The sequence below is a fragment of the Heterodontus francisci genome, chromosome 3, assembly GCF_036365525.1.
Source record: "Heterodontus francisci isolate sHetFra1 chromosome 3, sHetFra1.hap1, whole genome shotgun sequence".
Taxonomy (NCBI): Eukaryota; Metazoa; Chordata; class Chondrichthyes; order Heterodontiformes; family Heterodontidae; genus Heterodontus; species Heterodontus francisci.
The window spans coordinates 142,273,104-142,298,352 of NC_090373.1; the positions used below are offsets into that span (position 1 = coordinate 142,273,104).

A 25,249-nucleotide genomic window follows, 5' to 3' on the forward strand; every position below is an offset into this window, starting at 1 on the left:
TAAGAAGTGTTCAGTCATTCATGTAAATATCTAATAGTTTATTAATAATCTTCAAATGTCTAAATACTGTATGTGAACTATAAGTATGAATGAAGGAAACGGACAGATAGTTCTGACATTGAAATGTCCATTCAGGTGTCAACTTGGCTCAGTGCTGGCACTCTCTCCTGAGTCAGAAGGTTGTGGATACAAGTCCCACTCCATTCACTTGTGCACATACAACAGCCTGACAAAGTCGTACTCACCAAATCATACCTTACAGCCAATGGTGGTGGACAATTAAACAACTAATTGGAGAAGGAGGTTCCAAAAACATCCCCATCCTCAATGATGGGGGAACCCAGCACATCAGTGCAAAAGACAGGTCTTGAGCCGGAAGTGCCAAGTGGATGATCCATCTTGGCCTGCTCCCGAGATCCCCCGCATCACAGATGCTAATCTTCAGACAATTCAATTCACTCCATGTGATATCAAGAAAAAGCTGAAAGCACTGGATACAGCAAAAACTATGGGCCCTGACAACATCCCAGCTTTAGTACTGAAGACCTGTGCTCCGGAACTAGCAGCGCACTTAGCCAATCTGTTCCGATATGGCTACAACACTGGCATTTAACCAACAATGTGGAAAATTGCCCAGATATGTCCACTTCACAAAAAACAGGACAAATACAATCCAACAAATTACCAGACCATCAGTTTACTCTTAATCATCAGCAAAGAAATGGAAGGTGTCATTGACAGTGCTATCAAGAACACTTACTCAGCAATAACATGCTCAATTTGGGTTCCGCCAGGGCCACTCAGCTCCAGACCTTATTACAGCCTTGATCCAAACATGGACAAAAGAGCTGAATTCCAAAGGTGAGGTGAGAGTGACTGCCCTTGACATCAAGGCAGCATTTGACCGAGTTGGCATCAAGGAGCCCTATCAAAATTGAAGTCAATGGGAATCAGGGGGAAAATTCTCCACTGACTGGAGTCATACCTAGCACAAAGGAAGATGGTTGTGGTTGTTAGAGACCAATCATCTCAGTCCCAGGACATCACTGCAAGAGTTCCTCAGGGTAGTGTCCTGGACCCAATCATCTTCAGCTGCTTCATCAATGACCTTTCCTTCAACATAAGATCTTATGTCGCTGATGACTGCAGAGTGTTTGGTACCATCTGCAACCCCTCACTTACTGAAGCAGTCCATGCCAACATGCAGTAAGACCTAGACAACATTCAGGTCGGGCTGATAAGTGGCAAGTGACATTTGCACCACACAAGTGCCAAACAAAGACAATCTCCAACAAAAGAGAATCTAACCATCTCCCCTTGACATTCAACAGCATTACCATCACTGAATTCTCCTACCATCAACATCCTGAGGATTATCATTGACCAGAAACTTAACTGGACCAGCCACACAAATACTGTGGCTACAAGAACAGGTCAGAGGCTGGGAATTCTGTACCGAATAGCTCACCTCTTAACTCCCCAAAGCCTGTCCACCATCTACAAGGCACAAGTCAGGAGTATGATGGAATACTCTCCACTTGCCTGGATGAGTGCTGCTCTAACACATGAAGCTCGACATCATCCAAGACAAAGCAGTCTGCTTGATTGGCACCCCATCCACCACCTTAGACATTCACTCCCTCCACCACCGACACACAGTGGCAGCTATGTGTACCATCTACAAGATGCACTGCAGCAACTCACCAAGGGCCCTTCGACAGCACCTTCCAAACCCGTGACCTCTACCAAGTAGTAGGACAAGGACAGCAGACACTTGGGAAAACCACCACCTGCAAGTTTCTCTCCCAAGTCACACACCATCCTGACTTGGAACTAAAGCGCCATTCCTCCACTGTCATTGGGTCAAAATCATGGAACTCCCTACCTACCAGCACACTGGGTGTACCTACACCCCAAGGATTGCAGCGGTTCAAGAAGGCGGTTCCCCACCGTCTTCTCAAGGGCAATAGGTATGGGCAATAAATGCTGGCCTTGCTAGCGATACCCACGTCCTATGAAAGATTAAAAACCTCAAATTTTTAACCTGAAGTGCCTGCAGTCCTCTAGTAATATTCACATGCTTTGCTTAAGTTTATTCAGTAAGAAGTTGAGTCATAAAGAAAGGCAAGATTCCAGGTTTGATCCTTGATTTTGTCTCAGCTGCAGTGCTTTAACTGGCCTCACCATCCTTGTATTAGGTATGGGCGTGGGGCAAGGGAAAGAGGATGGGATAGGAAAAAGGAAATAATAAAAATCAGCCAATGCGGTCACAGATTGCTAGTGACTGACCACTGTTGGAAATGTGTTGTGAATGAAAGCATCAGGCTAGAAAAGGACCAGGGTTGGGTTATGATGCCACCTGTAGTTGAACAACCATTGCCAAGGCTTACACATTTTGAATAGCTACTTGGGTGTAGTTCGGAGTGAATCAATGCCTTCAGGATACAATAGATGAGAAAATAGGATGGGAGTGAAAAATTGGCAAGAGAGAGAAAAATAAATCACTGTCTTCTCTGACTCACCCCATGAAAGATGGCACTTGACGGATTAGTTCACAGTCATCATGGGTAAGATTCTGTACCCTGGCATTGGCTTCTTCTGGTGTACAGCACAAAACACTAAGAGGCTGGGAGTAGAGGTGTTCTAACAGAGATAGCTGGGAAAAGCAAGAGATTGCAAGAGGTGTGAGGAAAGAAATAAAAGATATTAAATAACCATAAATTTAAATTCTTGTCATCTAATCATCTGTTTTAAACTTGCTCAGCCTTGCCAACTTTGACTTACCTGAAAACCTTTAACAAAATTCCTCACAGAAAAATCATGGTACAAGAATATGCTGATTAGAACCTGAAGCACTTTTCCACTCAACTTAAAAGGGAATTCAGTTGTCAGCACCAACTGTGAAAGAGTACAAAAATAGAAAGAACATACATTTTTATAAAGAGTTACTCTCAAATGTCTGCATTAATAGGTACAGTATATGCATTAAATAATCTAAATTATAACAATTAGAAGTTAGAAACAAACTCCATATTGGTATTTGCAAATTCAAAGTTTGAAATAAAGCACCCTTATCTACTTTTTAAAAACATGTTGTTAAGCTTTTTACTTTTTCTATTACAAATAAAACATACTGTAGAATCATCTTCCTAATCTGTGAATGGCACACCAACTATAACCAAGACATCTGCTTAAACAAATTGTTTTAAACTTTTCTGTGTGGTGGAATCCCTTTGAAATATTGACACCATCCTGATGCCCCAGTACTACCCCTCCAAAAAAGAAGTGTTAGCGAGTTAACAAATGCAGAAACGCGATAACCTAGAGGGCCACTCAGCTGGATGAATGCAGCACTATAATACTCAAGAGGCTCAGTACCCTCGAGGACTCAGTTGTTGCACAGTGGCTGCAATATGTACACCCTGCACTGCAGAACTCAACAAAGTACCTTTGACAGCAGCTCCCTCCCTCTGAGATCTCCACCACAGAGAAGGTTAAGCATCATTTTCCCCTCCAAGTCACAGGTCTTGCTGACTTGGACGTAATATCGCCACTCTGTCATCACTGACAGATCAAAACCCTGAAATTCTCTACTAAACAGGGAAGAATGATCACCACGTGGCCTGCAGCAATTCAAGGAGAAAGCCCATCGTCACTTACTATTAATGAGCAATGAATGCAGACTTGCCATTGCTGCCCACAAGTCAAGAACAGACTTTTTAAAATCCAGTTTGATCATCTGTGGCTTCTACTTTGAGAGCAAAATACAACATTTACATTTGCAACTTGTACTCTCTCATAACTGGTCGAAATTCTTCCATCTGCTTCCGGAAAGAAATGATTCCAGAGCCCAACTCAAAAATGTCTTTTTCTTTACTCTCAGTTTTTATGCTGATGAAACGTTCTCAGCTTGTGTGTGATTGTGACAGTATATTCTGACAGATTGCCCCAACAAAAGAGAACTAAAGGTGTATTTAGGGAACTACCATCATTCTATGGCAAAATTTCAGTTTACTCCTACTCAACCTTCCCTGCTTAGGTCATCCAAAAGGGGACCAGGTGGGTGGAAGCTTTCCTTGTTCCAAACTAAGCAAGGAAGTGTTTAATTGGACTATGCTATATGCTACTTGGATATTAGTTACATTTCTACTGCAGGAGCTTCTTGGTGTTTCCATCTCAGCCATATGCACGTGCAAGTTATTAACAACAGAAACTCTTAGCAGTTCTTTCAGTTTGCCCACAGTGGATCTGGGGAATCTCTAGCAACAGGACCCAGTAGACAGTGAGCTGTGTCTAAATTGACACTAATTTGTGCACAAAGACATTTCAGGTGAATCCTGCCCCAAAACAGTTGAACAGATGGAGAATTTAATCAAACTGGAGTTAGTCTAACCACAGTTCCTCCGACAATTTGATGTGACCCACGGGCTTGGGGCAGTTTGCAGTGTAATAGTGCAGTGGATCGGCTTGATCTGCATGTCTCATGGTAATCTGTGAAGGAAGGTCTTCAGCACTTCATCACATACTGCGTCCATCGTCCCTCATCCAACTCCTTGTTCAGAACTTTCTCTTTAGTTTTAAGCATCTTTAGTTTTTTTTTAAATAAGGAGGTTTTACCCTCTAAATATACTACCCCCATGTTTTAGTTGTGATTCAAATGAAGCCTCCTGCCCAGTTCAGCTAATATCAGTCCAAGCTGGCTGCCAGGTGGTGTACAAGAGGGGCCTCCAGACAATTCTCCTGCTCTGTGGTGAAGTTGCAGGTCTCTGCTCTGCCCCTCACCAGAATGAAATGACAGAGACAATGAACTCAGCAGCAGAACTGTAGCCTAGTCCTCCAGTGTCTATTTCCACATAACAAAAGTGAAAAGAGTAGACATGTCCTTTCCATAAGGAAATCAAAGCTTCAGAGTGGCTTGGGGACATTTATAAGGCTGCATTTACACTACAATGGCCATCAGTGAGAACATAGGAATAAGAGTAGGCCATTCAGCCCCTCAAGCCTGTTCTGCCATTCTATTATTTAATGGCTGGTCTGTATCTTAACTCCATCTGGTTCCGTAATCGTTAACACTCTTGCCAAACAAAAACCTATCAATCTCAGTTTTGAAATGTTCAATTATCTAGCCTCAACAGCTTTTTGGAGAGTTCTAGATTTCCACCACTTTTTGTGTGAAGGAGTGCTTCCTGACAACAACCTTGAACAATCTAGATCTATTTTTAAGTTTGTGCCCCTTTGTTCGGTAGTGGTTTTGCGTTGAACTTAGTTTTCTAGTGCAAATTTACTCCCTCCTTCAGGCCCTTAAGCCAGATTTACACTATAACTTTAGCACTGGTGCAAATTAAACTATCAATATAGTGTAAATGCTTCTAAAGTGGTCCGATTCTGCAGATAAATATGAGGTTATCCACTTTGGTAGCAAAAACAGGAAGGCAGATTATCTGAATGGCTATAAACTGAGAGAGGGGAATATGCAGCGAGACCTGGGTGTTCTCGTACACCAGTCGCTGAAGGTAAGCATGTAGGTCCAACAGGTGGTAAAAAAGACAAATGGTATGTTGGCCTTCATAGCGAGAGGATTCGAGTACAGAAGCAGGGATGTCTTGCTGCAATTATACAGGGCCTTGGTGAGGCCACACCTGGAATATTGTGTGCAGTTTTGGTCTCCTTATCTGAGGAAGGATGTTCTTGCTATAGAGGAAGTGCAGCGAAGGTTTACCAGACTGATTCCTGGGATGGTGGGACTGACGTATGAGGAGAGATTGAGTCGGTTGGGATTATATTCGCTGGAGTTCAGAAGAGTGAGGGGGATCTCATAGAAACCTATAAAATTCGAACAGGACTTGACAGGGTAGATGCAGGAAGGACGTTCCCGATGGTGGGGGAGTCCAGAACCAGGGGTCATAGTCTCAGGATATGGGGTAAACCTTTCAGGACTGAGATGAAGAGAAATTCACCCAGAGAGTGGTAAGCCTGTGGAATTCGCTACCACAGAAAGCAGTTGAGGCCATAACATTGTATGTTTTCAAGAAGGAGTTCGATATAGGTCTAAAGGGATCAAAGGGTATAGGGCGAAAGCGGGAACAGGTTACTGAGTTGGATGATCAACCATGATCATAATGAATGGTGCAGCAGGCTCGAAGGGCCGAATGGCCTACTCCTGCTCCTATTTTCTATCATCTCTCCTTACTGCAGTAATTGACTGCTTGATCAACAGTGCAATACCACCTCCTTTCTTACCCCCTCCCGTCATGCCTGAAGATTCTATACCCTGGAATATTGAGCTGCCATTCCTGCCCCTCCCTCAACCATGTCTCTGTGACAGCAATAATATCATAAACCCATGTGCTAATCAATGCCCTCAATTCATCTGCCTTACTAGTAAGACTCCTTGCGTTAAAATAGATGCAATTCAGACTTGCATTTTTCACTTGTGCCTTAACAGGTCTATATTTGCTCTGCCTTCCAGACTGATTCAGTTTCTCTTCTATATTTGACTGTGCATCACCCACTACTGTACCTTCACTCTGTATCCCATCCCCCTTTCTGCACACATACAGTCTAAAATCCTATCTGGGTCAGTACAAGTACACAGTGGACCAGAAAGGGGAAATTAAAGCTCAGTCCCACCAACCCCTTCCAAGACCATGTACAATCTATCCCTTGATGAATTGTATTCCATCCGCTTCATTGTCAGAGGGAAAGTGCTGAATAAACATTCCTTGCTCCTCAGTAGTTATCAAGTAAAATTGCAGAATATTCATCTATTCTTAAGGTGATACTGGAGAAAGGAAAGGGAGAGAGGCAAGAGGAAAAAGGAAATATTAAATGTTGCAATTGATGTAACAGTGCTGGGATTGCAAACAACATTTCGTTTTAAGAATAAAAAAAATTTGCTTTGACAAGAACTGAACAGTTCACATAAAAGAAGCCACTTTGGAAGCATGGCCCTACAGTGAACTACTTCGGATAAACAAGGACCATTGCAGGTTGGCATACAGTACTTTCAACAGTTCTTTTTCAATTAGCAGGTAGTGGTTACCTTATCAATAACTGTAGCCAAGTGATCGGTGCAGGAAAGAGACTGGAAAAGCTCAATACAGAGCAACGAGGAAACTGCATGGGGCAGCATTCGGTGTATGGTGATCGGAGATGTGGCAATTCCAAAAACCAGCACCAGTGGGAGTTGCTGGATGTAGTTACTGAAACATTAATAAAAAGATGCAGAATTAATGACGACTTCTTCGTAAGACATTTATAACCTGTCTGGAAATATCATGAATCAACCTGATTAGACCTATCAACCTACAATCCCTATTTCAACCTATTTCTTTCCACAAAAATGTATCCACTTGCTTGGAATATACAAGAAAAAAACACACATATTTAAAGTTTTGACTGGAGACAACACTTCACACAGAGGGTAGCAGAAATCTGGAACTCCCAGAAAGGCTGTTAATGCTGAGTCAATGGAAGCTTTCAAGACCCAAGATCGACAGATTTTTGTCAGGTAAGAGTCTCGAGGGATATGGAGCAAATATAGATAAGTTGGGGTTCAGGTACAGATCAGCCATGACCTAACTGAATGGTGGAATAGAATAGAGTGCCTGAATGGCCAGCTCCTGTTCCTATGATCCTGATTTGCATGGTAAAGATGGGCAGGATACTCATCCATTTACAGACCTACCTGAAGATGACTTCAGACGTGCCATGGGCATCAGTGAGATGGACGAGGTGTCCCTGCCCCAATTTTCAATTCCTACCCTTTTCATGTGCAAATTGGATGACTGAGTTGAATTTCTTCCACTAAGAGTACCTTGGCCCCTTTAGTTTCTCTCTTTCACTGTGCTTTATCCAGACCATGAAGTTCAAATACTTTAATTACTTTGTAAGCTATTTATTTTTCCAGGTTCACTTGGTCCCATCATTGCTGACTACCAAACCATTTCAAATTTTAAGAGCAATTAACTTTCCCCCTCAAAAATAATGTTTTCTAGGTTATTTAGTTACACTTAGTGTTAAACACTGTAATTTAAGGAGCTCTTCAAATTCTTTACAACCAGCAATATAAAATAAGCTTTTGTAATCTGCTATTACCTGCTGATGATGATGAAGTCCTGCAGCACTTTGGGTAGGAAGCTCTCAAGGTCTTTGAAGATGATGACAATGGGAGGGGCCTGATCTTGCCCAAGAGAGGAGAATTTCCTCTTCTTATTTGGGCTATTTGAGGTAGATTTCTACATCAGGACAAAGTACATTTAAATTAATCCCTTTCAAGTAAAACCAGGCCTCTAACTGATATTCGTGAGGTTAATTAAAAAAAGTCATTGCAGGAAAACCAATAAAATCCTCTTCCCCTAATTTGAAAAGAAAAAGTTAAAAAGTTATGCCGTGCCACAAAAAGGCAACCCCGAATTCCTCATCCCTGCTATATTGCTGTCAAGCAGAGGGGAACTATTCACCATGGAGCAGGAGAGACTGGGGAAGGCAGATCGACAGGGAAGGGCGAAAGAACCCATAAAGAGAGAGTTGTCCCAGGCTACCTCTGCAGTTGAAAGTGGCCTGGGAGCTGGTCAACTGCCCTCCTGGCCACCAGCAAAACCAGAGCAAATAGGAAGAAATATTTGATACGATCAAAAAACAATTTGAAAATGAATACAAATTGTAAATAAAGGACTTGCATTTAGTTATATAGCCCCTTTCACAATCTCAGGACATCCCAAAGCACTTTAAAACCAAATCAGTTCTGGTCACCACATTACAGGAAGGACATAATTGCTCTGGAGAGAATACAGAGGAGATTTACAAGAATGTTGCCAGGACTGGAAAATTGCAGCTATGAGGAAAGATTGGTTCAGCTCGAGTTGTTTCCCTTAGAACAGTGGAGGCTGAGGGTTGACTTAATTGAGGTGTACAAAATTATGAAGGGCCTAGATAGAGTAGACAGGAAGGACCTGTTTCCCCTAGCAGAGAGGTCAACTACTCGGGGGCACAGATTTAAGGTGACTGGTAGAAGGATTAGAGGGGACTTGAGGAAGAACTTTTTCACCCAGAGGGTGGTGGGTGTCTGGAATTTGCTGCCTGGATCGGTGGTGAAGGCAGAAACCCTCAACTCATTTAAAAGTGCTGTAACCTACAAGGCTACGGACCAGGTGCTGGAAGGTGGAATTAGAATGGGGGTGGAGGGGGGGGGGGGGGGAAAGGGGCTAGTTTTTCAGCCAGTGCAGACACGATGGGCGGAATGGCCTCTTTCTGTGATGTAACTTTTCTATGGTTCTATGATGTACTCTTGAAGTGTTTTCACTGTTGAGACAATGATTTCAAAAGGAAACTGGATTGGCAATTGAAGGAAAGAAACTTGCAGGGCTACAGGGGTCGAGCAGGGGAGTGGGACTGACTGGATTGCTCAGTGGAGAGCTGGCATGAACTTGATGGGCTGAATGGCCTTCTATGCTGTAAATGACTCGACAACTCCATATGGAAATGCAACAATCCAAGTTACACATAGTAAGCTCCCACAAACAGCAATGTGATAATGACTGGATCATCTGTTTTCATGGGGCTGGTTGATAGATAAATATTGTCCAGGACAAAGGGCAAACTCCCCTGCTCTTCTTCAAATGGTGCCATGGTATTTTTTACATCTACCCGAGAGGGTAGGCAGGGCCTCAGTTCAACATCTCATCTGAAAGACGGCACCTCAGACAATGCAGCACTTCTTCAGTACTGCACAGAAGTGTCAGTGGCTTGAACTCTCAACCTTCTGACTCAGATCCAAGAAGACTAGCACTGAGCCAAGGCTGACATCCTGATTGTAAATAAAAGCAAAATACTGCGGATGCTGGAAATCTGAAATAAAAACAAGAAATGCTGGAAATACTCAGCAGGTCTGGCAGCATCTGTGGAGAGAGAAGCAGAGTTAACGTTTCAGATCAGTGAACCTTCTTCAGAACTAGCAGATATTAGAAATGTGAAAGGTTTTAAGCAAGTAAAGCAGGGGTGGGACAAGAGATAACAAAGGAGAAGGTGCAGAGAGGACAAGGTCACAGAGAATAACCGACCAGAAGGTCATGGAGCAAAGGCAAACAATATGTTAATAGTGTGTTGAAAGACAAAGAATTAGTTTGTTCAGTTTGCCTACCCACTGTTTTTTTTCATGCTTGTGCTTGTGGCTGTTCAGTTTTCAGTCCATTAACACCCCATCTTTACTAATGCTTTGTCTTTCAACACACAATTAACATATTGTTTGCCTTTGCTCCATGACCTTCTGGTCGGTTATTCTCTGTGACCTTGTCCTAGCTACACCTTCTCTTTTGTTATCTCTTGTCCCACCCCCGTTTTACTTGCTTAAAACCTTTCACATTTCTAATATCTGCTAGTTCTGAAGAAGGGTCACTGAACTGAAACGTTAACTCTGCTTCTCTCTCCACAGATGCTGCCAGACCTGCTGAGTATTTCCAGCATTTCTTGTTTTTAATCCTGATTTTAAATATGCATTAAAAATACAAAGACAATCATGAAGACGGCTTTAAAAAAAAAAACAGGTATGCTGTGAGAACGCAATATATACAAAGAAGAAATTTATATAGTACATCCTCAGGACATCCTAATGGGCTTCACGTGCCACGAAACATATTCAAAGTTGAGTTATTGTTGTTAAGTAGGGAAACCTAGCAGCAAATTTGCACATAGCTGGTTCCTACAAACAGCAATGAGATGTTTTTAGTGATTTGATTGTGGTATAAATGTTGGTCAGGATGTTGAGAGAACTCCACTGCTCTTTGAATAGTGCCATGGAATCTTTTACACCCACTTGAGGGCAGATGGGGCCTCGACTGAACATCTCGTTCAAAATATCGCATCTCTGACAGTGCAGTACTCCCTCCTAATCTAAGCTGACATTTCAATGTAGTTATACACTCAAGTCTCTGGAGCGGGAACTCTCAACTTTCTGACTCAAAGGCAAGAGTTCTAAGCACTGAGCCAAGGTTGATTTTTTGTAGTGAGTCAGATCCCAAGTAGGATCTGGTTTATTGCAGAATGCCTTTCTTTATTTTTACGCCTTTTATTTGTCTTTGGCAAAACAGTGCTGCTTTGATTATGGAGTTACATTATGGTGCTCTCAGCCTTGCACAGCTTGAAACATAAAGGAGAAATGATGGGAATGTAATTATAATCAATTAGTCAAATCAGTCAGAAATCAAACATTCTCAAAGCTGGATGACAAGAATGATAGTTGTCAGAAGCTGAGGCATCACCGCAAGAATTCTGCTTGTGGCTAAAATACTAACTAGTGACATGGAAAATGCACTGATGCTCATAAAAGTCAAACCCTCACAAGTTGCTTAGGTAGTCCTCATGTGCTTGGAAATATGTCAATAATAATAAAAAGGTGGTTGCTGTCATTTACCTGTGTCGTAGCATTGTACCATGCAGACAGGGAGGCCATGGAGCAATGTATTTTTCTTTGGGAGAACTGAACAGAATGGTGCACACCCTCCTCATCTTCCTCTTCGTCATTCACACTTCCACCCATGAGGTTCATCAGAACTTTCTGTAAAACCTGTTTCACAGCTAGTCAGAAAAATAAAGAAGCACCATCAGGCAGTAACTGACACAGCTAAGACACGGGGGGTGAATTTTTAGGCCCCAAGGTGGGGCGGGCACACGCGCGGGGAGGAGGCGTAGAATTTCACGCCGCCTGCCGGCGCGCTGTTTCCCCGGCTCCATTTTCTGCCCCGGACCATTTTCCCGGAAGCTGGATGTTTGTTGTTGTTGGTGGAGGGGGTAGGGAAGGAGGAGAGTGGCAGGGTGAGGCAATGGGTAGCTGATTCAACTAATTAAAGGCCTATCTGGGATTTTCCAATTGGCATCCAGGTCCCCGGAGGCGGTGGTGAATAGGCCACTGCCTGGAGGTGGCCCTCTGGTGGCCACTGACCAGGGGGTCAGTGCTCCAGGCAGGTTTAGTGACCCTCCCTGCCTGCCTGGCTTCAGCTGCAACTACAAACCGCCCTGTGGAGGAAATCCCCCTCCACAATGGTAGCCCGGCTGCTGATTCTATTTTTTATTTTAAATTTTAAAAAGTTGGAGATGGCAACTCCATCTTGGGGTTTCCTCTCCCTCACTAACCAGCAATGACATCCTGCTGTTGCTTTCAAGCTGGAGGGCTCCTGTTGGCCCTCTAGCTTAGAGAGCCCACCCACTGTCTTTAATTGGATGACGAGCCCACTCTCTGGTTACTAATTGGCTAACTTGGGGAATATCACAGATGAGGGACTGATCCCCATACCGTGCAGGCTTCTGACCCCCACTCAGCCTGATAGTGGGGTCCTGAAGCCTGCAGGGAAAATTGATATTTTATAGTATTACATATGATGTCAAATAAGGAGAACAAGTTATTCCATGGCCATTTTAAACACCAGGCAGCGCTGTACTAGCAAATGCATATTCGCCTGTTCCACTAAAACGTCACAGTCTGTGCTGTTCAGGCAACTGCCAGGACTAAAGATGGAGCTGCTCAAATAATCACAGAAAGGCAACATAAACCCATTGTAGCACATTATAGCCGGAGAAGGGGGGGGGGGGGGGGGGAGGTGGCGGGGGGGCGCGCGGTGGCATGGGAGTTGGAGAGAGCAGGCTGGGGGGGTTGGAAAGAGCGGGCCATAGCACTCTCCGGCTGCTCCCACACCCGCAGCCACCAAGGTCTTCGGCTGCTTTCTCCCAGCATCCCCCCCCACTCTCTCCCCGCGTTACGTGATGACGTCTTCTGCACGCGCCAGCCAGTCCAGACAATGCGGAACGCCACACACGCGCAGAGAGCGGGAGACCGTTTGCACAGCCTGATGACGTCAGCGGCCGCCTGCATTGTCAGGAATCACTTTGTTTTTTCTTATACATTTTCAAATTATCTTCAAAAAGTGTCAGATAACACACAACCCAGTGGAACAGCACTATCTTTTATCAAGAAATGCTGGAAATACTCAGCAGGTCTGGCAGCATCTGTGGAGAGAGAAGCAGAGTTAACGTTTCAGGTCAGTGACCCGCAGATGAAGGGTCACTGACCTGAAGCGTTAACTCTGCTTCTCTCTCCACAGATGCTGCCAGACCTGGAGTATTTCCAGCATTTCTTGTTTTTATTTCAGATTTCCAGCATCCGCAGTATTTTGCTTCTATCTTTTATCAAGTTCGTCAGATCTTAAAATATCTCTAGTTTCAGTGGCTCATCACTCTGACAGTCCCATACAACTGAAAATATCAAAAGTAGCCCCTTGCTTGCAGTGGCATTTATAAACAAAAAGAAAAAATATATAAACAAATGGGGCTGAACTTTGTTCTGGCAACAGGGGTCCCGCTGGTGGGCCTAAAGGTGGGGGGAGGGTGTGGGGGAACCGCCTTGGTCCTCCATTGGACTCCTGTTGCAATTCCATGGTGGACAGAAAATTAATTGCCTGTTGTCGGGGACACAGTCCCTTTAAGGGACGAGTTCACACCTCCTGGCCAATCAGAAGGCTGGCAGCTCTACAGCACTGTCAGCACCATTAGGAGGCCCTGCGGTACCAAGGAAATCGGAGACCGAGGGAGGGATATGTGGGGTCAGGGTCGCCAAGGCCATTGAGACAGGGTGATCGCTTTACCTGGCGGCATCCTCATATGTTGGTCCCCTCCGCCTTCTATTAAATTGACGTGGAGGTGGGAAAAGGCCCTTAAGTGGCCATTTAAGGGCCTCAATTGGCATGGGGTGGGAAGGCCGTCCTTGACCTTCCTCGCCCCGGACTACATCGGAAGGAGTTGGGAAGGCAATGGGCACTCCGCACCCCCTCCTTCCGTTGCAATTTTATGGGTCCCCTGCTGCCACCGTTCCCATTTCTCGGGGGCCCATATAATTCATCCCATGGAGTTGGAGCAAGTTTTATAGTGGGACCCCACAGCTAACTTGTAATGACAAGCACAAGTTGAATTAACTCCATTTTCATCACTGCAGAGATGGTGCAGGAAGGAGGGGTTCAGATTTTTGGGACATTGGGACTGGTTCTGGGGGAGGTGGGACTATTACAAATTGGACAGTCTACACCTGGGCCGGACTGGAACCAATGTCCTTGGGGGTGCTTTTGCTAACGCTGTTGGGGAGGGTTTAAACTAATGTGGCAGGGGGATGGGAACCAAATGAGGAGGTCAGTGGACAGTAAGGAGGTAGTAACGAAAGCCTGTAAGGAACTAGATAATGAAGTCAGCATGACTAAGGGGAAGAGTAGGCAGGGAGCAGATGATGAACGCAAAGGGACTGGTGGTCTGAGGTGCATTTGTTTTAATGCAAGAAGTGTAGTAGGTAAGGCAGATGAACTTAGGGCCTGGATTAGTACCTGGGAGTATGATGTTATTGCTATTACTGAGACTTGGTTGAGGGAAGGGCATGATTGGCAACTAAATATCCCAGGATATCGATGCTTCAGGCGGGATAGAGAGGGAGGTAAAAGGGGTGGAGGAGTTGCATTACTGGTCAAAGAGGATATCACAGCTGTGCTGAAGGAGGGCACTATGGAGGACTCGAGCAGTGAGGCAATATGGGCAGAACTCAGAAATAGGAAGGGTGCGGTAACAATGTTGGGGCTGTACTACAGGCCTCCCAACAGCGAGCGTGAGATAGGGATACAAATATGTAAACAGATTATGGAAAGATGTAGGAGCAACAGGGTGGTGGTGATAGGAGATTTTAATTTTCCTAACATTGACTGGGATTCACATAGTGTTAGAGGTCTAGATGGAGCAGAATTTGTCAGGAGCATCCAGGAGGGTTTTCTAGAGCAGTATGTAAATAGTCCAACTCGGGAAGGGGCCATACTGGACCTGGTGTTGGGGAATGAGCCCGGCCAGGTGGTTGAAGTTTCAGTAGGGGACTACTTTGGGAATAGTGATCACAATTCCGTAAGCTTTAAAATACTCATGGACAAAGACGAGAGTGGTCCTAAAGGAAGAGTGCTAAATTGGGGGAAGGCCAACTATACCAAAATTCGGCAGGAGCTGGGGAATGTAGATTGGGAGCAGCTGTTTGAAGGTAAATCCACATGTGATATGCGGGAGGCTTTTAAAGAGAGGTTGATTAGCGTGCAGGAGAGACATGTTCCTGTGAAAATGAGGGATAGAAATGGCAAGATTAGGGAACCATGGATGACAGGTGAAATTGTGAGACTAGCTAAGAGGAAAAAGGAAGCATACATAAGGTCTAGGTGGCTGAAGAAAGACGAAGCTTTGAAAGAATATCGGGAATGTAGGACCAATCTGAAACGAGGAATTAAGAGGGCTAAAAGGAGTCATGAAATATCTTTAGCAAACAGGGTTAAGGAAAATCCCAAAGCCTTTTATTCATACATAAGGAGCAAGAGGGTAACTAGAGAAAGGATTGGCCCACTCAAGGACAAAGGAGGAAAGTTATGCGTGGAGTCAGAGAAAATGGGTGAGATTCTAAACGAGTACTTTGCATCGGTATTCACCGAGGAGAGGGACATGAAGGATGTTGAGGTTAGGGACAGATGTTTGATTACTCGAGGTCAAGTCGGCATAAGGAGGGAGGAAGTGTTGGGTATTCTAAAAGGCATTAAGGTGGACAAGTCCCCAGGTCCGGATGGGATCTATCCCAGGTTACTGTGGGAAGCGAGAGAGGAAATAGCTGGGGCCTTAACAGATATCTTTGCAGCATCCTTAAACACGGGTGAGGTTCCAGAGGACTGGAGAATTGCTAATGTTGTCCCCTTGTTTAAGAAGGGTAGCAGGGATAATCCAGGTAATTATAGACCGGTGAGCCTGACGTCAGTGGTAGGGAAGCTGCTGGAGAAGATACTGAGGGATAGGATCTATTCCCATTTGGAAGAAAATGGGCTTATCAGTGATAGGCAACATGGTTTTGTGCAGGGAAGGTCATGTCTTACCAACTTAATAGAATTCTTTAAGTGACAAAGTTGATTGATGAGGGAAGGGCTGTAGATGTCATATACATGGACTTCAGTAAGGCGTTTGATAAGGTTCCCCATGGTAGGCTGATGGAGAAAGTGAAGGCGCATGGGGTCCAAGGTGTACTAGCTAGATGGATAAAGAACTGGCTGGGCAACAGGAGACAGAGAGTAGCAGTGGAAGGGAGTTTCTCAAAATGGAGACGCGTGACCAGTGGTGTTCCACAGGGATTCATGCTGGGACCACTGTTGTTTGTGATATACATAAATGATTTGGAGGAAAGTATAGGTGGTCTGATTAGCAAGTTTGCAGACGACACTAAGATTGGTGGAGTAGCAGATACTGAAGGGGACTGTCAGAGAATACAGCAGAATATAGATAGACTGGAGAGTTGGGCAGAAAAATGGCAGATGGAGTTCAATCAGGGCAAATGCGAGGTGATGCATTTTGGAAGATCCAATTCAAGAGTGAAGTATACAGTAAATGGAAAAGTCCTGGGGAAAATTGATGTACAGAGAGATTTGGGTGTTCAGGTCCATTGTTCCCTGAAGGTGGCAACGCAGGTCAATAGAGTGGTCAAGAAGGCATACGGCATGCTTTCCTTCATCGGACGGGGTATTGAGTACAAGAGTTGGCAGGTCAGGTTACAGTTGTATACGACTTTGGTTCGGCCACATTTGGAATACTGCGTGCAGTTCTGGTCGCCACATTACCAAAAGGATGTGGATGCTTTGGAGAGGGTGCAGAGGAGGTTCACCAGGATGTTGCCTGGTATGGAGGGCGCTAGCTATGAAGAGAGGTTGAGTACATTAGGATTATTTTCATTAGAAAGACGGAGGTTGAGGGGGGACCTGATTGAGGTGTACAAAATCATGAGAGGTATAGACAGGTTGGATAGCAAGAAGCTTTTTCCCCCAGAGTGGGGGATTCAATTACTAGGGGTCACGAGTTCAAAGTGAAAGGGGAAAAGTTTAGGGGGGATATGCGTGGGATGTTCTTTACGCAGAGGGTGGTGGGTGCCTGGAACGCGTTGCCTGCGGAGGTGGTAGACGCGGGCACGATAGCGTCTTTTAAGATGTATCTAGACAGATACATGAATGGGCAGGAAGTCAAGAGATACAGACCCTTAGAAAATAGGCGTCATGTTTAGATAGAGGATCTGGATCGGCGCAGGCTTGGAGGGCCGAAGGGCCTGTTCCTGTGCTGTAATTTTCTTTGTTCTCTACCATTGATAACAGTGCCTACAGCTGCCAGGCCCTAAGCTCTGGAATTCCCTCCCTAAACCGCTCTTCCTCTCTCTCCTCCTTTAAATCACTCGTTATTTGTCCTAGCTTTTGGTCACCTGTCCTAATGTCTCCTTATGTAGCTCGGTGTCAAATACTGTCTGATAATGCTCCTGTGAAGGGTCTGAGGACGTCTTTACTACATTAAAAAAGTGCTATACGAAGGGAAGTTGTTGATGTTATTGTTAGCTGAATTTCACCTCCCAGTTTCCTCTATAAACAATTGAAAACAATCACCTCGGAAGATGGCTTGGTCTTCTAGCACAAAAATTCTCCCTGCTCGTTAAAACTATCTGCTTAACTGATTCTGAACTCACAAGGGAAATTTAAAATCAAATTACAGAATAAAAAAAAAAAGAGTTTTTATTTTGCATCTTTTGGGAGTACAAACATGAGCTCGGGAGGAAGCAAACTCGAACGTCGAGCCTAGGTTTCAGCACAAAATCTCAGCTGAATACAATATAAAATCTCAGCTGGCATGCAAATAATGGCCAAAACACGGAATATGGACACAAGTGCTGCAGAAAATCTAAGATTGCACTCGTTTCTGATTATCTGACGCAGAAAGTACAAATTAGGTGTTGCATCAAAGTAGACCTGTCCTTACTTGTACACTCTTTTCCCTGCAGAGAGACCACATGCGGTGTAAGCGACTGCTGCAGAAGGTCTGATAAACTTTGAAATGTCATTTCATGGTCAGGCACATTCACACCTGCAGGATAAAGGGATGAACAAGAGACAAATAGTACGTTTGCAAAAAGAGAGGTGCAGGTGCACCACACAGTTTTGCAGAGATGGACAAGAAAATGCTTTACTCATAGCCATTGACTAATTTCCGCACCCCTGCCCCCCCACCCATCAAAAATAATACTTCATCTCCTTGCACAGCTATAGCTAAATTGCCCGCCAAAATAAACTAGTTAATTGATCCCTGTGGGGTGAGACTGCCGTGCTGTGCTCTGATATAACCACAATTACAACAAATATGTCAGAATGGCAATTTGAAAAATTATGAATTTCTCAACAGTTCTTCCTGAAATTATTCACTCATATGGGAAAGGAAAATTAGAGGTAATGTCATCCCCAAGCTGCCCCACCAATGGACTAGATTTCAGCAGCCCTGGTGATGGGCTGCATGCCTAGTCTGTGCTTGATAGATAACAAAGGAATTCAGATATCAATAAAAGAGATGCAGAATACTTCATTAATCAGCATGTTGGAACTGATCACTAGGGAGCACAGTTTCATCTGCTCATTTTTTTTTTAAGGAGAAAAGCAGGCACGAACTTGAAGTGCAGTTATTCACATCTTCTTTCCAGTAAAATAGTAGAGAAGGAATTCTACCTGTACATTTGTATTTTCATGGTGACCTATCATAGCATGACAAAAGTTAAAACCAAAATAAATCCTCATCAGCTCTCATTTTCCATTCTCAGAGAAGGCAGCTGCAGTTTACAGAAAAGAAAAACTTTTCAAGTTTCCAATCAGTGTCAATGTCCTTAAAATATCATTTTTTGGCAAAGTTACATTTGTAACAGCAGCACCAAAAGAAAAAACAAATTCTACCTCTCGAACTAGAGATCTGAAATTTAAAATTATCCAGGCTGGAACCTGCAATCCCAAGACCAAAGAACACAATAAAAGACAGCAAGAAAATAATGGAAATACACACGATCAGTATGTGTAGAAGAAAAGACTATTACTGCTCTCCTTCGGAACTGAAAGGATAAACATTTTAAGAGAACTGGAAAAATGGAAGGCAGGTGGGGTGGAAAACAGCAGATACTGTAATCAATGAGGAAGTTAACGTGTTGTATGACCTGTAACCCGTTTAAGCGATTATATGATATAAAAGATCATCCCAGTGAAGGAATGGAAAGACACCGAAAAAACAAAACATGTAGATGGCTAAGATGGTGAGAGAGACCCAAAGAACTAGGTAAGGAAATGGTGAAAATTGAAAGATCAAGACAGCCTGCAGATGGAGGTGCAAAATGAACGCTGAAATGCTGAAAGCACACAACAGGTATGTAATGTCCGACACGGAGGAAAAACACACAGGCCAACAGCAAGTGCACAGCCCTAACTCTTAAACCAGAATTGTGCGCAACAAAGGGAGCTCAACCACCTCCACACCCCCACCCCATGCCCTGGGTTACCAAAAAACAGAAGGATTATATCTAAAGTCTGAAGCTAAGACCAAAGGGAAGTAGGGTGGCTGCAGGATGATGACATTGATGCTAAAATTTGGATTGAACTTGGCTGGACTGAGAGGTCAGAGTGCATATCAGGATAAGGGAATTGAATTATGGCAAATCACAGGAAGCTCAGGGTCACATTTGTTGACAAGATGAAGGGGTTTGGCAAAGCAGTCAGGTCTCCCCAGTGTAACACAGACTGCACAGTGAGCAGCAAATACTAGATAGGTGGAAGCTGCCTCACACGGAAGGAGTCTTTGGGGCCCTGGATAGTAAGATAGAAAATAGGAGCAGGAGTAGGCCATTCGACCCTTCAAGCCTGCACCGCCATTCAATACGATCATGGCTGATCGTCCAAACTCAGTACCCTGTTCCCGCTTTCTTCCCGTATCCCTTGATTCTTTAGCCCTAAGAACTATATCTAACTATCTCGTGAATATATTTAATGATTTGGCCTCAACTGCTTTCCATGGTAGAGAATTCCACAGGTTCACCACTCTCTGGGTGAAGAAATCCCTCCTCATCTCAGTCCTAAATGGCTTACCCCTTATCCTCAGACTGCGACCCCTGGTTCTGGACTCCCCCGCCATCAGGAACATCCTTCCTGCATCTAGTCTGTCTAGTCCTGTTAGAAATTTGTAGGTTTCGATGACATCCCCTCTCATTCTTCTAAACTCTAGCAAATACAAGCCTAATCGACCCAATCTCTCTTCATATGTCAGTCCTGCCATCCCAGGAATCAGTCTGGTGAACCTTCGCTGCACTTCCTCCATAGCAAGAACATCCTTCCTCAGATAAGGAGACCAAAACTGCACACAATACTCCAGATGTGGTCTCACCAAGGCCTTGTATAATTGCAGCAAGACATCCTTGCTCCTGTACTCGAATTCTCTCACTATGAAAAAGGGTGGGGGTGTGGAGCTGGTTGAGCTCCCTTTGCACCTGTTTGCTTACCTTCAGCGACTGGTGCACAAGGACACCCAGTTCTCGCTGCACCTCCCCCTTTCCCAATCTATCGCCATTCAGATATTAATCTGCCTTTCTGTTTTTGCCACCAAAGTGGATATCCTCACATTTATCCACATTATGCTACATCTGCCATGTATTTGCCCACTCACTCAACCTGTCCAAATCACACTGGAGCTTCTCTGCGTCCTCCTCACAGCTCACACTCCCACCCAGCTTTGTGTTATCTGCAAACTTGGATATATTACATTTAATTCCCTCATCTATATCATTAATATATATTGTGAATAGCTGGGGTCCTAGCACTGATCCCTGTGGTACCCCACTAGTCACTGCCTGCCACTCGGAAAAAGACGCGTTTATTCCTACTCTTTTTTTCCTGTCTGCCAGCCAGTTCTCTATCCATGTCAGTACCTTACCCCCAATCCCATTTTGCAAGCTAAACTCTTATGTGGGACCTTATCGAAAGCCTTCTAAAAGTCCAAATACACCACATCCACTGGTTCTCCCTCATCTATTATACTAGTAACATCCTCAAAAAATTCCAGTAGGTTTGTCAAGCATGATTTCCCTTTCGTAAATCCATGTTGACTTTGTCCGATCATGTCATTGTTTTCCAAGTGCTCTGCTATTACATCTTTTATAATGGACTTTAGCATTTTCCCCACTTTCAGGCTAACCGGTCTATAATTCCCTGTTTTCTCTCTGCCTCCTTTTTTAAATAGTGGGGTTACATTAGCGACCCTCCAATCCATTGGAACTGTTCCAGAGTCTATAGAATTTTGAAAAATGACCAGCAATGCATCTACTATTTCAAGGGCCACTTCCTTAAGTACTCTGGGATGTAGATTATCAGGCCCTGGGGATTTATCGGCCTTCAATCCTATCAATTTCCCTAACACTATTTCCCTACTAATACTGATTTTATACAGTTCCTCCTTCTCACTAGACCCTATGTTCCCCAACATTTCTGGGAGGTAATTTGTGTCCTCCTTTGTGAAGACAGAACCAAACTATGTATTTAATTGGTCTGCAATTTCTTTGTTCCCCATTATAAATTCTCTCGTTTCTGACTGTAAGGGACCCACATTTGTCTTCACTAATCTTTTTTTCTTCACATATCTATGGAAGCTTTTACAGTCAGTTTTTATGTTCTCTGCAAGCTTACTCTCATACTCTATTTTCCCCTTCTTAATCAATCCCTTTGTCCTCTTTTGCTGAATTCTAAACTGTTCCCAATCCTCAGGTTTGCTTCTTATTCTGCCTATTTTATATTTCTCCTCCTTGAATCTAATACTATCCCTAATCTCTTTTGTAAGCCACAGTTGAGCCACCCTTCCTGTTTTATTTTTGCGTCAGACAGGATTGAACAATTGTTGCAGTTCATCCATGCGCACTTTAAATGCTAGCCATTCCCTATCCACTGTCAACCCTTTAAGTAACGTTCCCCAATCTATCAGAGCCAACTTGCGCCTCATACCTTAATTGTTTCCTTTATTTAGATTCAGGACCCTAGTCTCGGAATCAACTCTCTCACTCTCCATCTTCCCCAAGGGACCTCGCACAACAAGATTGTTAACTAATCCTTTCTCATTACACAATACCCAGTCTAGGATGGCCTGTTCTCTAGTTCCTCAACGTATTGGTTCAAAAACACCATCACGTACGCACTCCGGGAATTCCTCCTCTACAGTGTTATAGCTAATTTGGTTTGCCCAATCTATATGTAGATTAAACCCACCCATAATTACAGTTGCACCCTGATTGCATGCATCTCTAATTTCTTGTTTAATGCTATCCTCTACATCACCACTGCTGTTTGGGGGTCTATATACAATCCCCACCGTTTTCTGCCCTTTGGTGTTTCTTGGCTCCACCCATACAGATTCCACATCAGGATTCTCTGAGCTAATATCCTTCCTCACTATTGTATTGATTTCCTCTTTTACTAACAATGCTACTCCACCTCCTTTCCTTTTTTGCCTGTCCTTCCTAAATATTGAATACCCCTGGATGTTCAGTTCCCATCCTTGGTCACTTGGTAGTGAGGTTGATGGCGAATGAGCATTGCTAGCACTGAACTGCAAAGTGCCATGCGAAGAGAACAGAACGCTGGGTCGTGAAAGAGAGTATTGCAGAGGGACTGGTCTCACCACAAAGCAGAGAAGGAAGGGAAGAGGATGATGTGCATGCAGTGAGTTCATAGTGTAAATGGTAGCAACGTTACCTGGTAAATGTGGATGCTGGTGAGTTGAAAGACAAGGGAGATCTTATCTGCACTTGCCTCATTTCCAACACTCAGTCTGATGGAGAAATTGAAAGAAATGTATAGAATCTCTACAGGAAGCAGAGAGGGAAGAATCAAAAATAATTGTTGAAATAGTGGGCTTCCACAGTAATCTAATACAGGCCCACTGCCAATGATACAGAGAAAGAACTTCAGAAAGGGAAGAGCTTACTAGACTGATATCTGGAATGAGCGGGTTGTCTTACGAGGAAAGGTTGGACAGACTGGGCTTGTTTTCACTGGAGTTCAGAAGAGTGAGGGGAGACTTGATTGAAGTTTACAAGATCTAACGGGCGGCACAGTGGCGCAGTGGTTAGCACCGCAGCCTCACAGCTCCAGGGACCCGGGTTCAATTCCGGGTACTGCCTGTGTGGAGTTTGCAAGTTCTCCCTGTATCTGCGTGGGTTTTCTCCGGGTGCTCCGGTTTCCTCCCACAAGCCAAAGGACTTGCAGGTCGATAGGTAAATTGGCCATTATAAATTGTCACTAGTATAGGTAGGTGGTAGGGAAATATAGGGACAGGTGGGGATGTTTGGTAGGAATATGGGATTAGTGTAGGATTAGTATAAATGGGTGGTTGATGTTCGGCACAGACTCGGTGGGCCGAAGGGCCTGTTTCAGTGCTGTATCTCTAATCTAATCTAATCTTGAATGGTCTTAGGGGGATGCCCTTTTAGGACAGAGATGAGGAGAAATTTTTCTCTCTGAGGGTTGTCCGACTTTGGAACTCTCTGCCTCAGAAGGTGGTGGAGGTGGGGTCAGTTAATATTTTTAAGGTGGAGGTAGACAGATTCTTGGTAGGCAAGGGAATCAAAAGGTTATTGGGGTAGATGGGAGTGTGGAATTCGAGACACAAACAGATCAGCCATGAATGGTGAAGCAGGCTAGAGGGGCCGAATGGCCTACTTCTGCCCCTAATTGGTATGTTTGTAGTTAGAGAGATGGATTGAATGAAGGGAGGCAAGGTTGAAAACTGGAAGCATAACTTGTGAAGTTCACAAGATCAAACTAAGAGTCAGAAGTACCACCAACACAATTAGCAATATAATAAAGGAACTGATCAGAAAGGAGGTCTCCACAGGATTGGAACAAAGAGTGTTTCATATATACTACAAATAGGCAGGCAAGGATGGGACCTATGCCAGTTCCAATAGCGATAGCCCACTCACTTCCTCCAGAAAAAAGGTAAGAGTTGTTTAAGGTGATCATAGACTGAGCCAGGCAGAGGAAGACGCTGGGAGATGAAGCCTGGTTGGTCTGTTGTTCAAGAAGTAAAAATCTAAAGCACATTATTTCAAACAAGTCAGACAGCTCAACTTTAAGCACTTACTAAAACTGTTGATCATAGTCTCACCCAAAACATTAATCTGCATATCTCCTTGAGGTGTTTACTGGCCTGCTCAGTACTTTCAGCACAAAGAACAAAGAACAGTACAGCACAGGAACAGGCCATTCGGCCCTCCAAGCCTGCGCCGATCTTGATGCCTGTCTAAACTAAAACCTTCTGCACTTCCAGGGTCCGTATCCCTCGATTCCCATCCTATTCATGTATTTGTCAAGATGCCTCTTAAACATCGCTATCGTACCTGCTTCCACCACTTCCCCCAGCAGCAAGTTCCAGGCACTCACCACCTTCTGTGTAAAGAACGTGCCTCGCACATCCCCTCGAAACTTTGCCCCTCGCACCTTAAACCTATGTCCCCTAGTAACTGACTCTTCCACCCTGGTAAAAAGCTTCTGACTATCCACTCTGTCCATGCCACTCATAACTTTGTAAACCTCTATCATGTCACCCCTCCACCTCCGTCGTTCCAGTGAAAACAATCTGAGTTTATCCAACCTCTCCTCATAGCTAATGCCCTCCAGACCAGGCAACATCTTGGTAAATCTCTTCAGTACCCTCTCCAAAGCCTCCACGTCCTTCTGGTAGTGTGGCGACCAGATTGCACGTAATATTCTAAGTGTGGCCTAACTAAAGTTCTGTACAGCTGCAGCATGACTTGCCAATTTTTATACTCTATGCCCCAACCAATGAAGGCAAGCATGCCGTATGCCTTCTTGACTACCTTACCCACCTGCATTGCCACTTTCAGTGACCTGTGGACCTGTACGCCCAGATCACTCTGCCTGTCAATACTCCTAAGGGTTCTGCCATTTACTGTATACCTCCCATCTGTATTAGATCTTCCAAAATGCATTACCTCACATTTGTCCGGATTAAACTCCATCTGCCATTTTCCGCCCAAGTCTCCAACCGATCTATATCCTGCTGTATCCTGACAATCCTCATCACTATCCGCAACTCCACCAACCTTTGTGTCGTCCACAAACTTACTAATCAGACCAGCTACATTTTCCTCCAAATCATTTATATATACTACAAACAGTAAAGGTCCCAGCACTGATCCCTGCGGAACACCACTAGTCACAGCCCTCCATTCAGAAAAGCACCCTTCCATTGCTACCCTCTGTCTCTATGACCGAGCCAGTTCTGTATCCATCTTGCCAGCTCACCTCTGATCCCGTGTGACTTCACCTTTTGTACCAGTCTGCCATGAGGGACCTTGTCA

The 25,249-nt window shown here is 44.2% G+C and overlaps 1 protein-coding gene across 3 annotated transcripts in view; it reads right to left on the minus strand.

Annotated features, from left to right (window-relative positions):
* orc3 (origin recognition complex, subunit 3) overlaps positions 1 to 25,249 on the minus strand; it is a 107,045-nt gene that overhangs the window by 43,731 nt on the left and 38,065 nt on the right. For all 3 annotated transcript variants that reach the window (XM_068026613.1, XM_068026616.1, XM_068026623.1), the window contains exons 5-10: positions 17,836 to 17,940; positions 11,411 to 11,574; positions 8,098 to 8,237; positions 7,043 to 7,202; positions 2,785 to 2,898; positions 2,523 to 2,656 (exon numbers count right to left, since the gene is read on the minus strand). In XM_068026613.1, the coding sequence (XP_067882714.1) occupies positions 2,523 to 2,656; positions 2,785 to 2,898; positions 7,043 to 7,202; positions 8,098 to 8,237; positions 11,411 to 11,574; positions 17,836 to 17,940 (817 nt within the window). The remainder of the gene's footprint in view (positions 1 to 2,522; positions 2,657 to 2,784; positions 2,899 to 7,042; positions 7,203 to 8,097; positions 8,238 to 11,410; positions 11,575 to 17,835; positions 17,941 to 25,249) is intronic.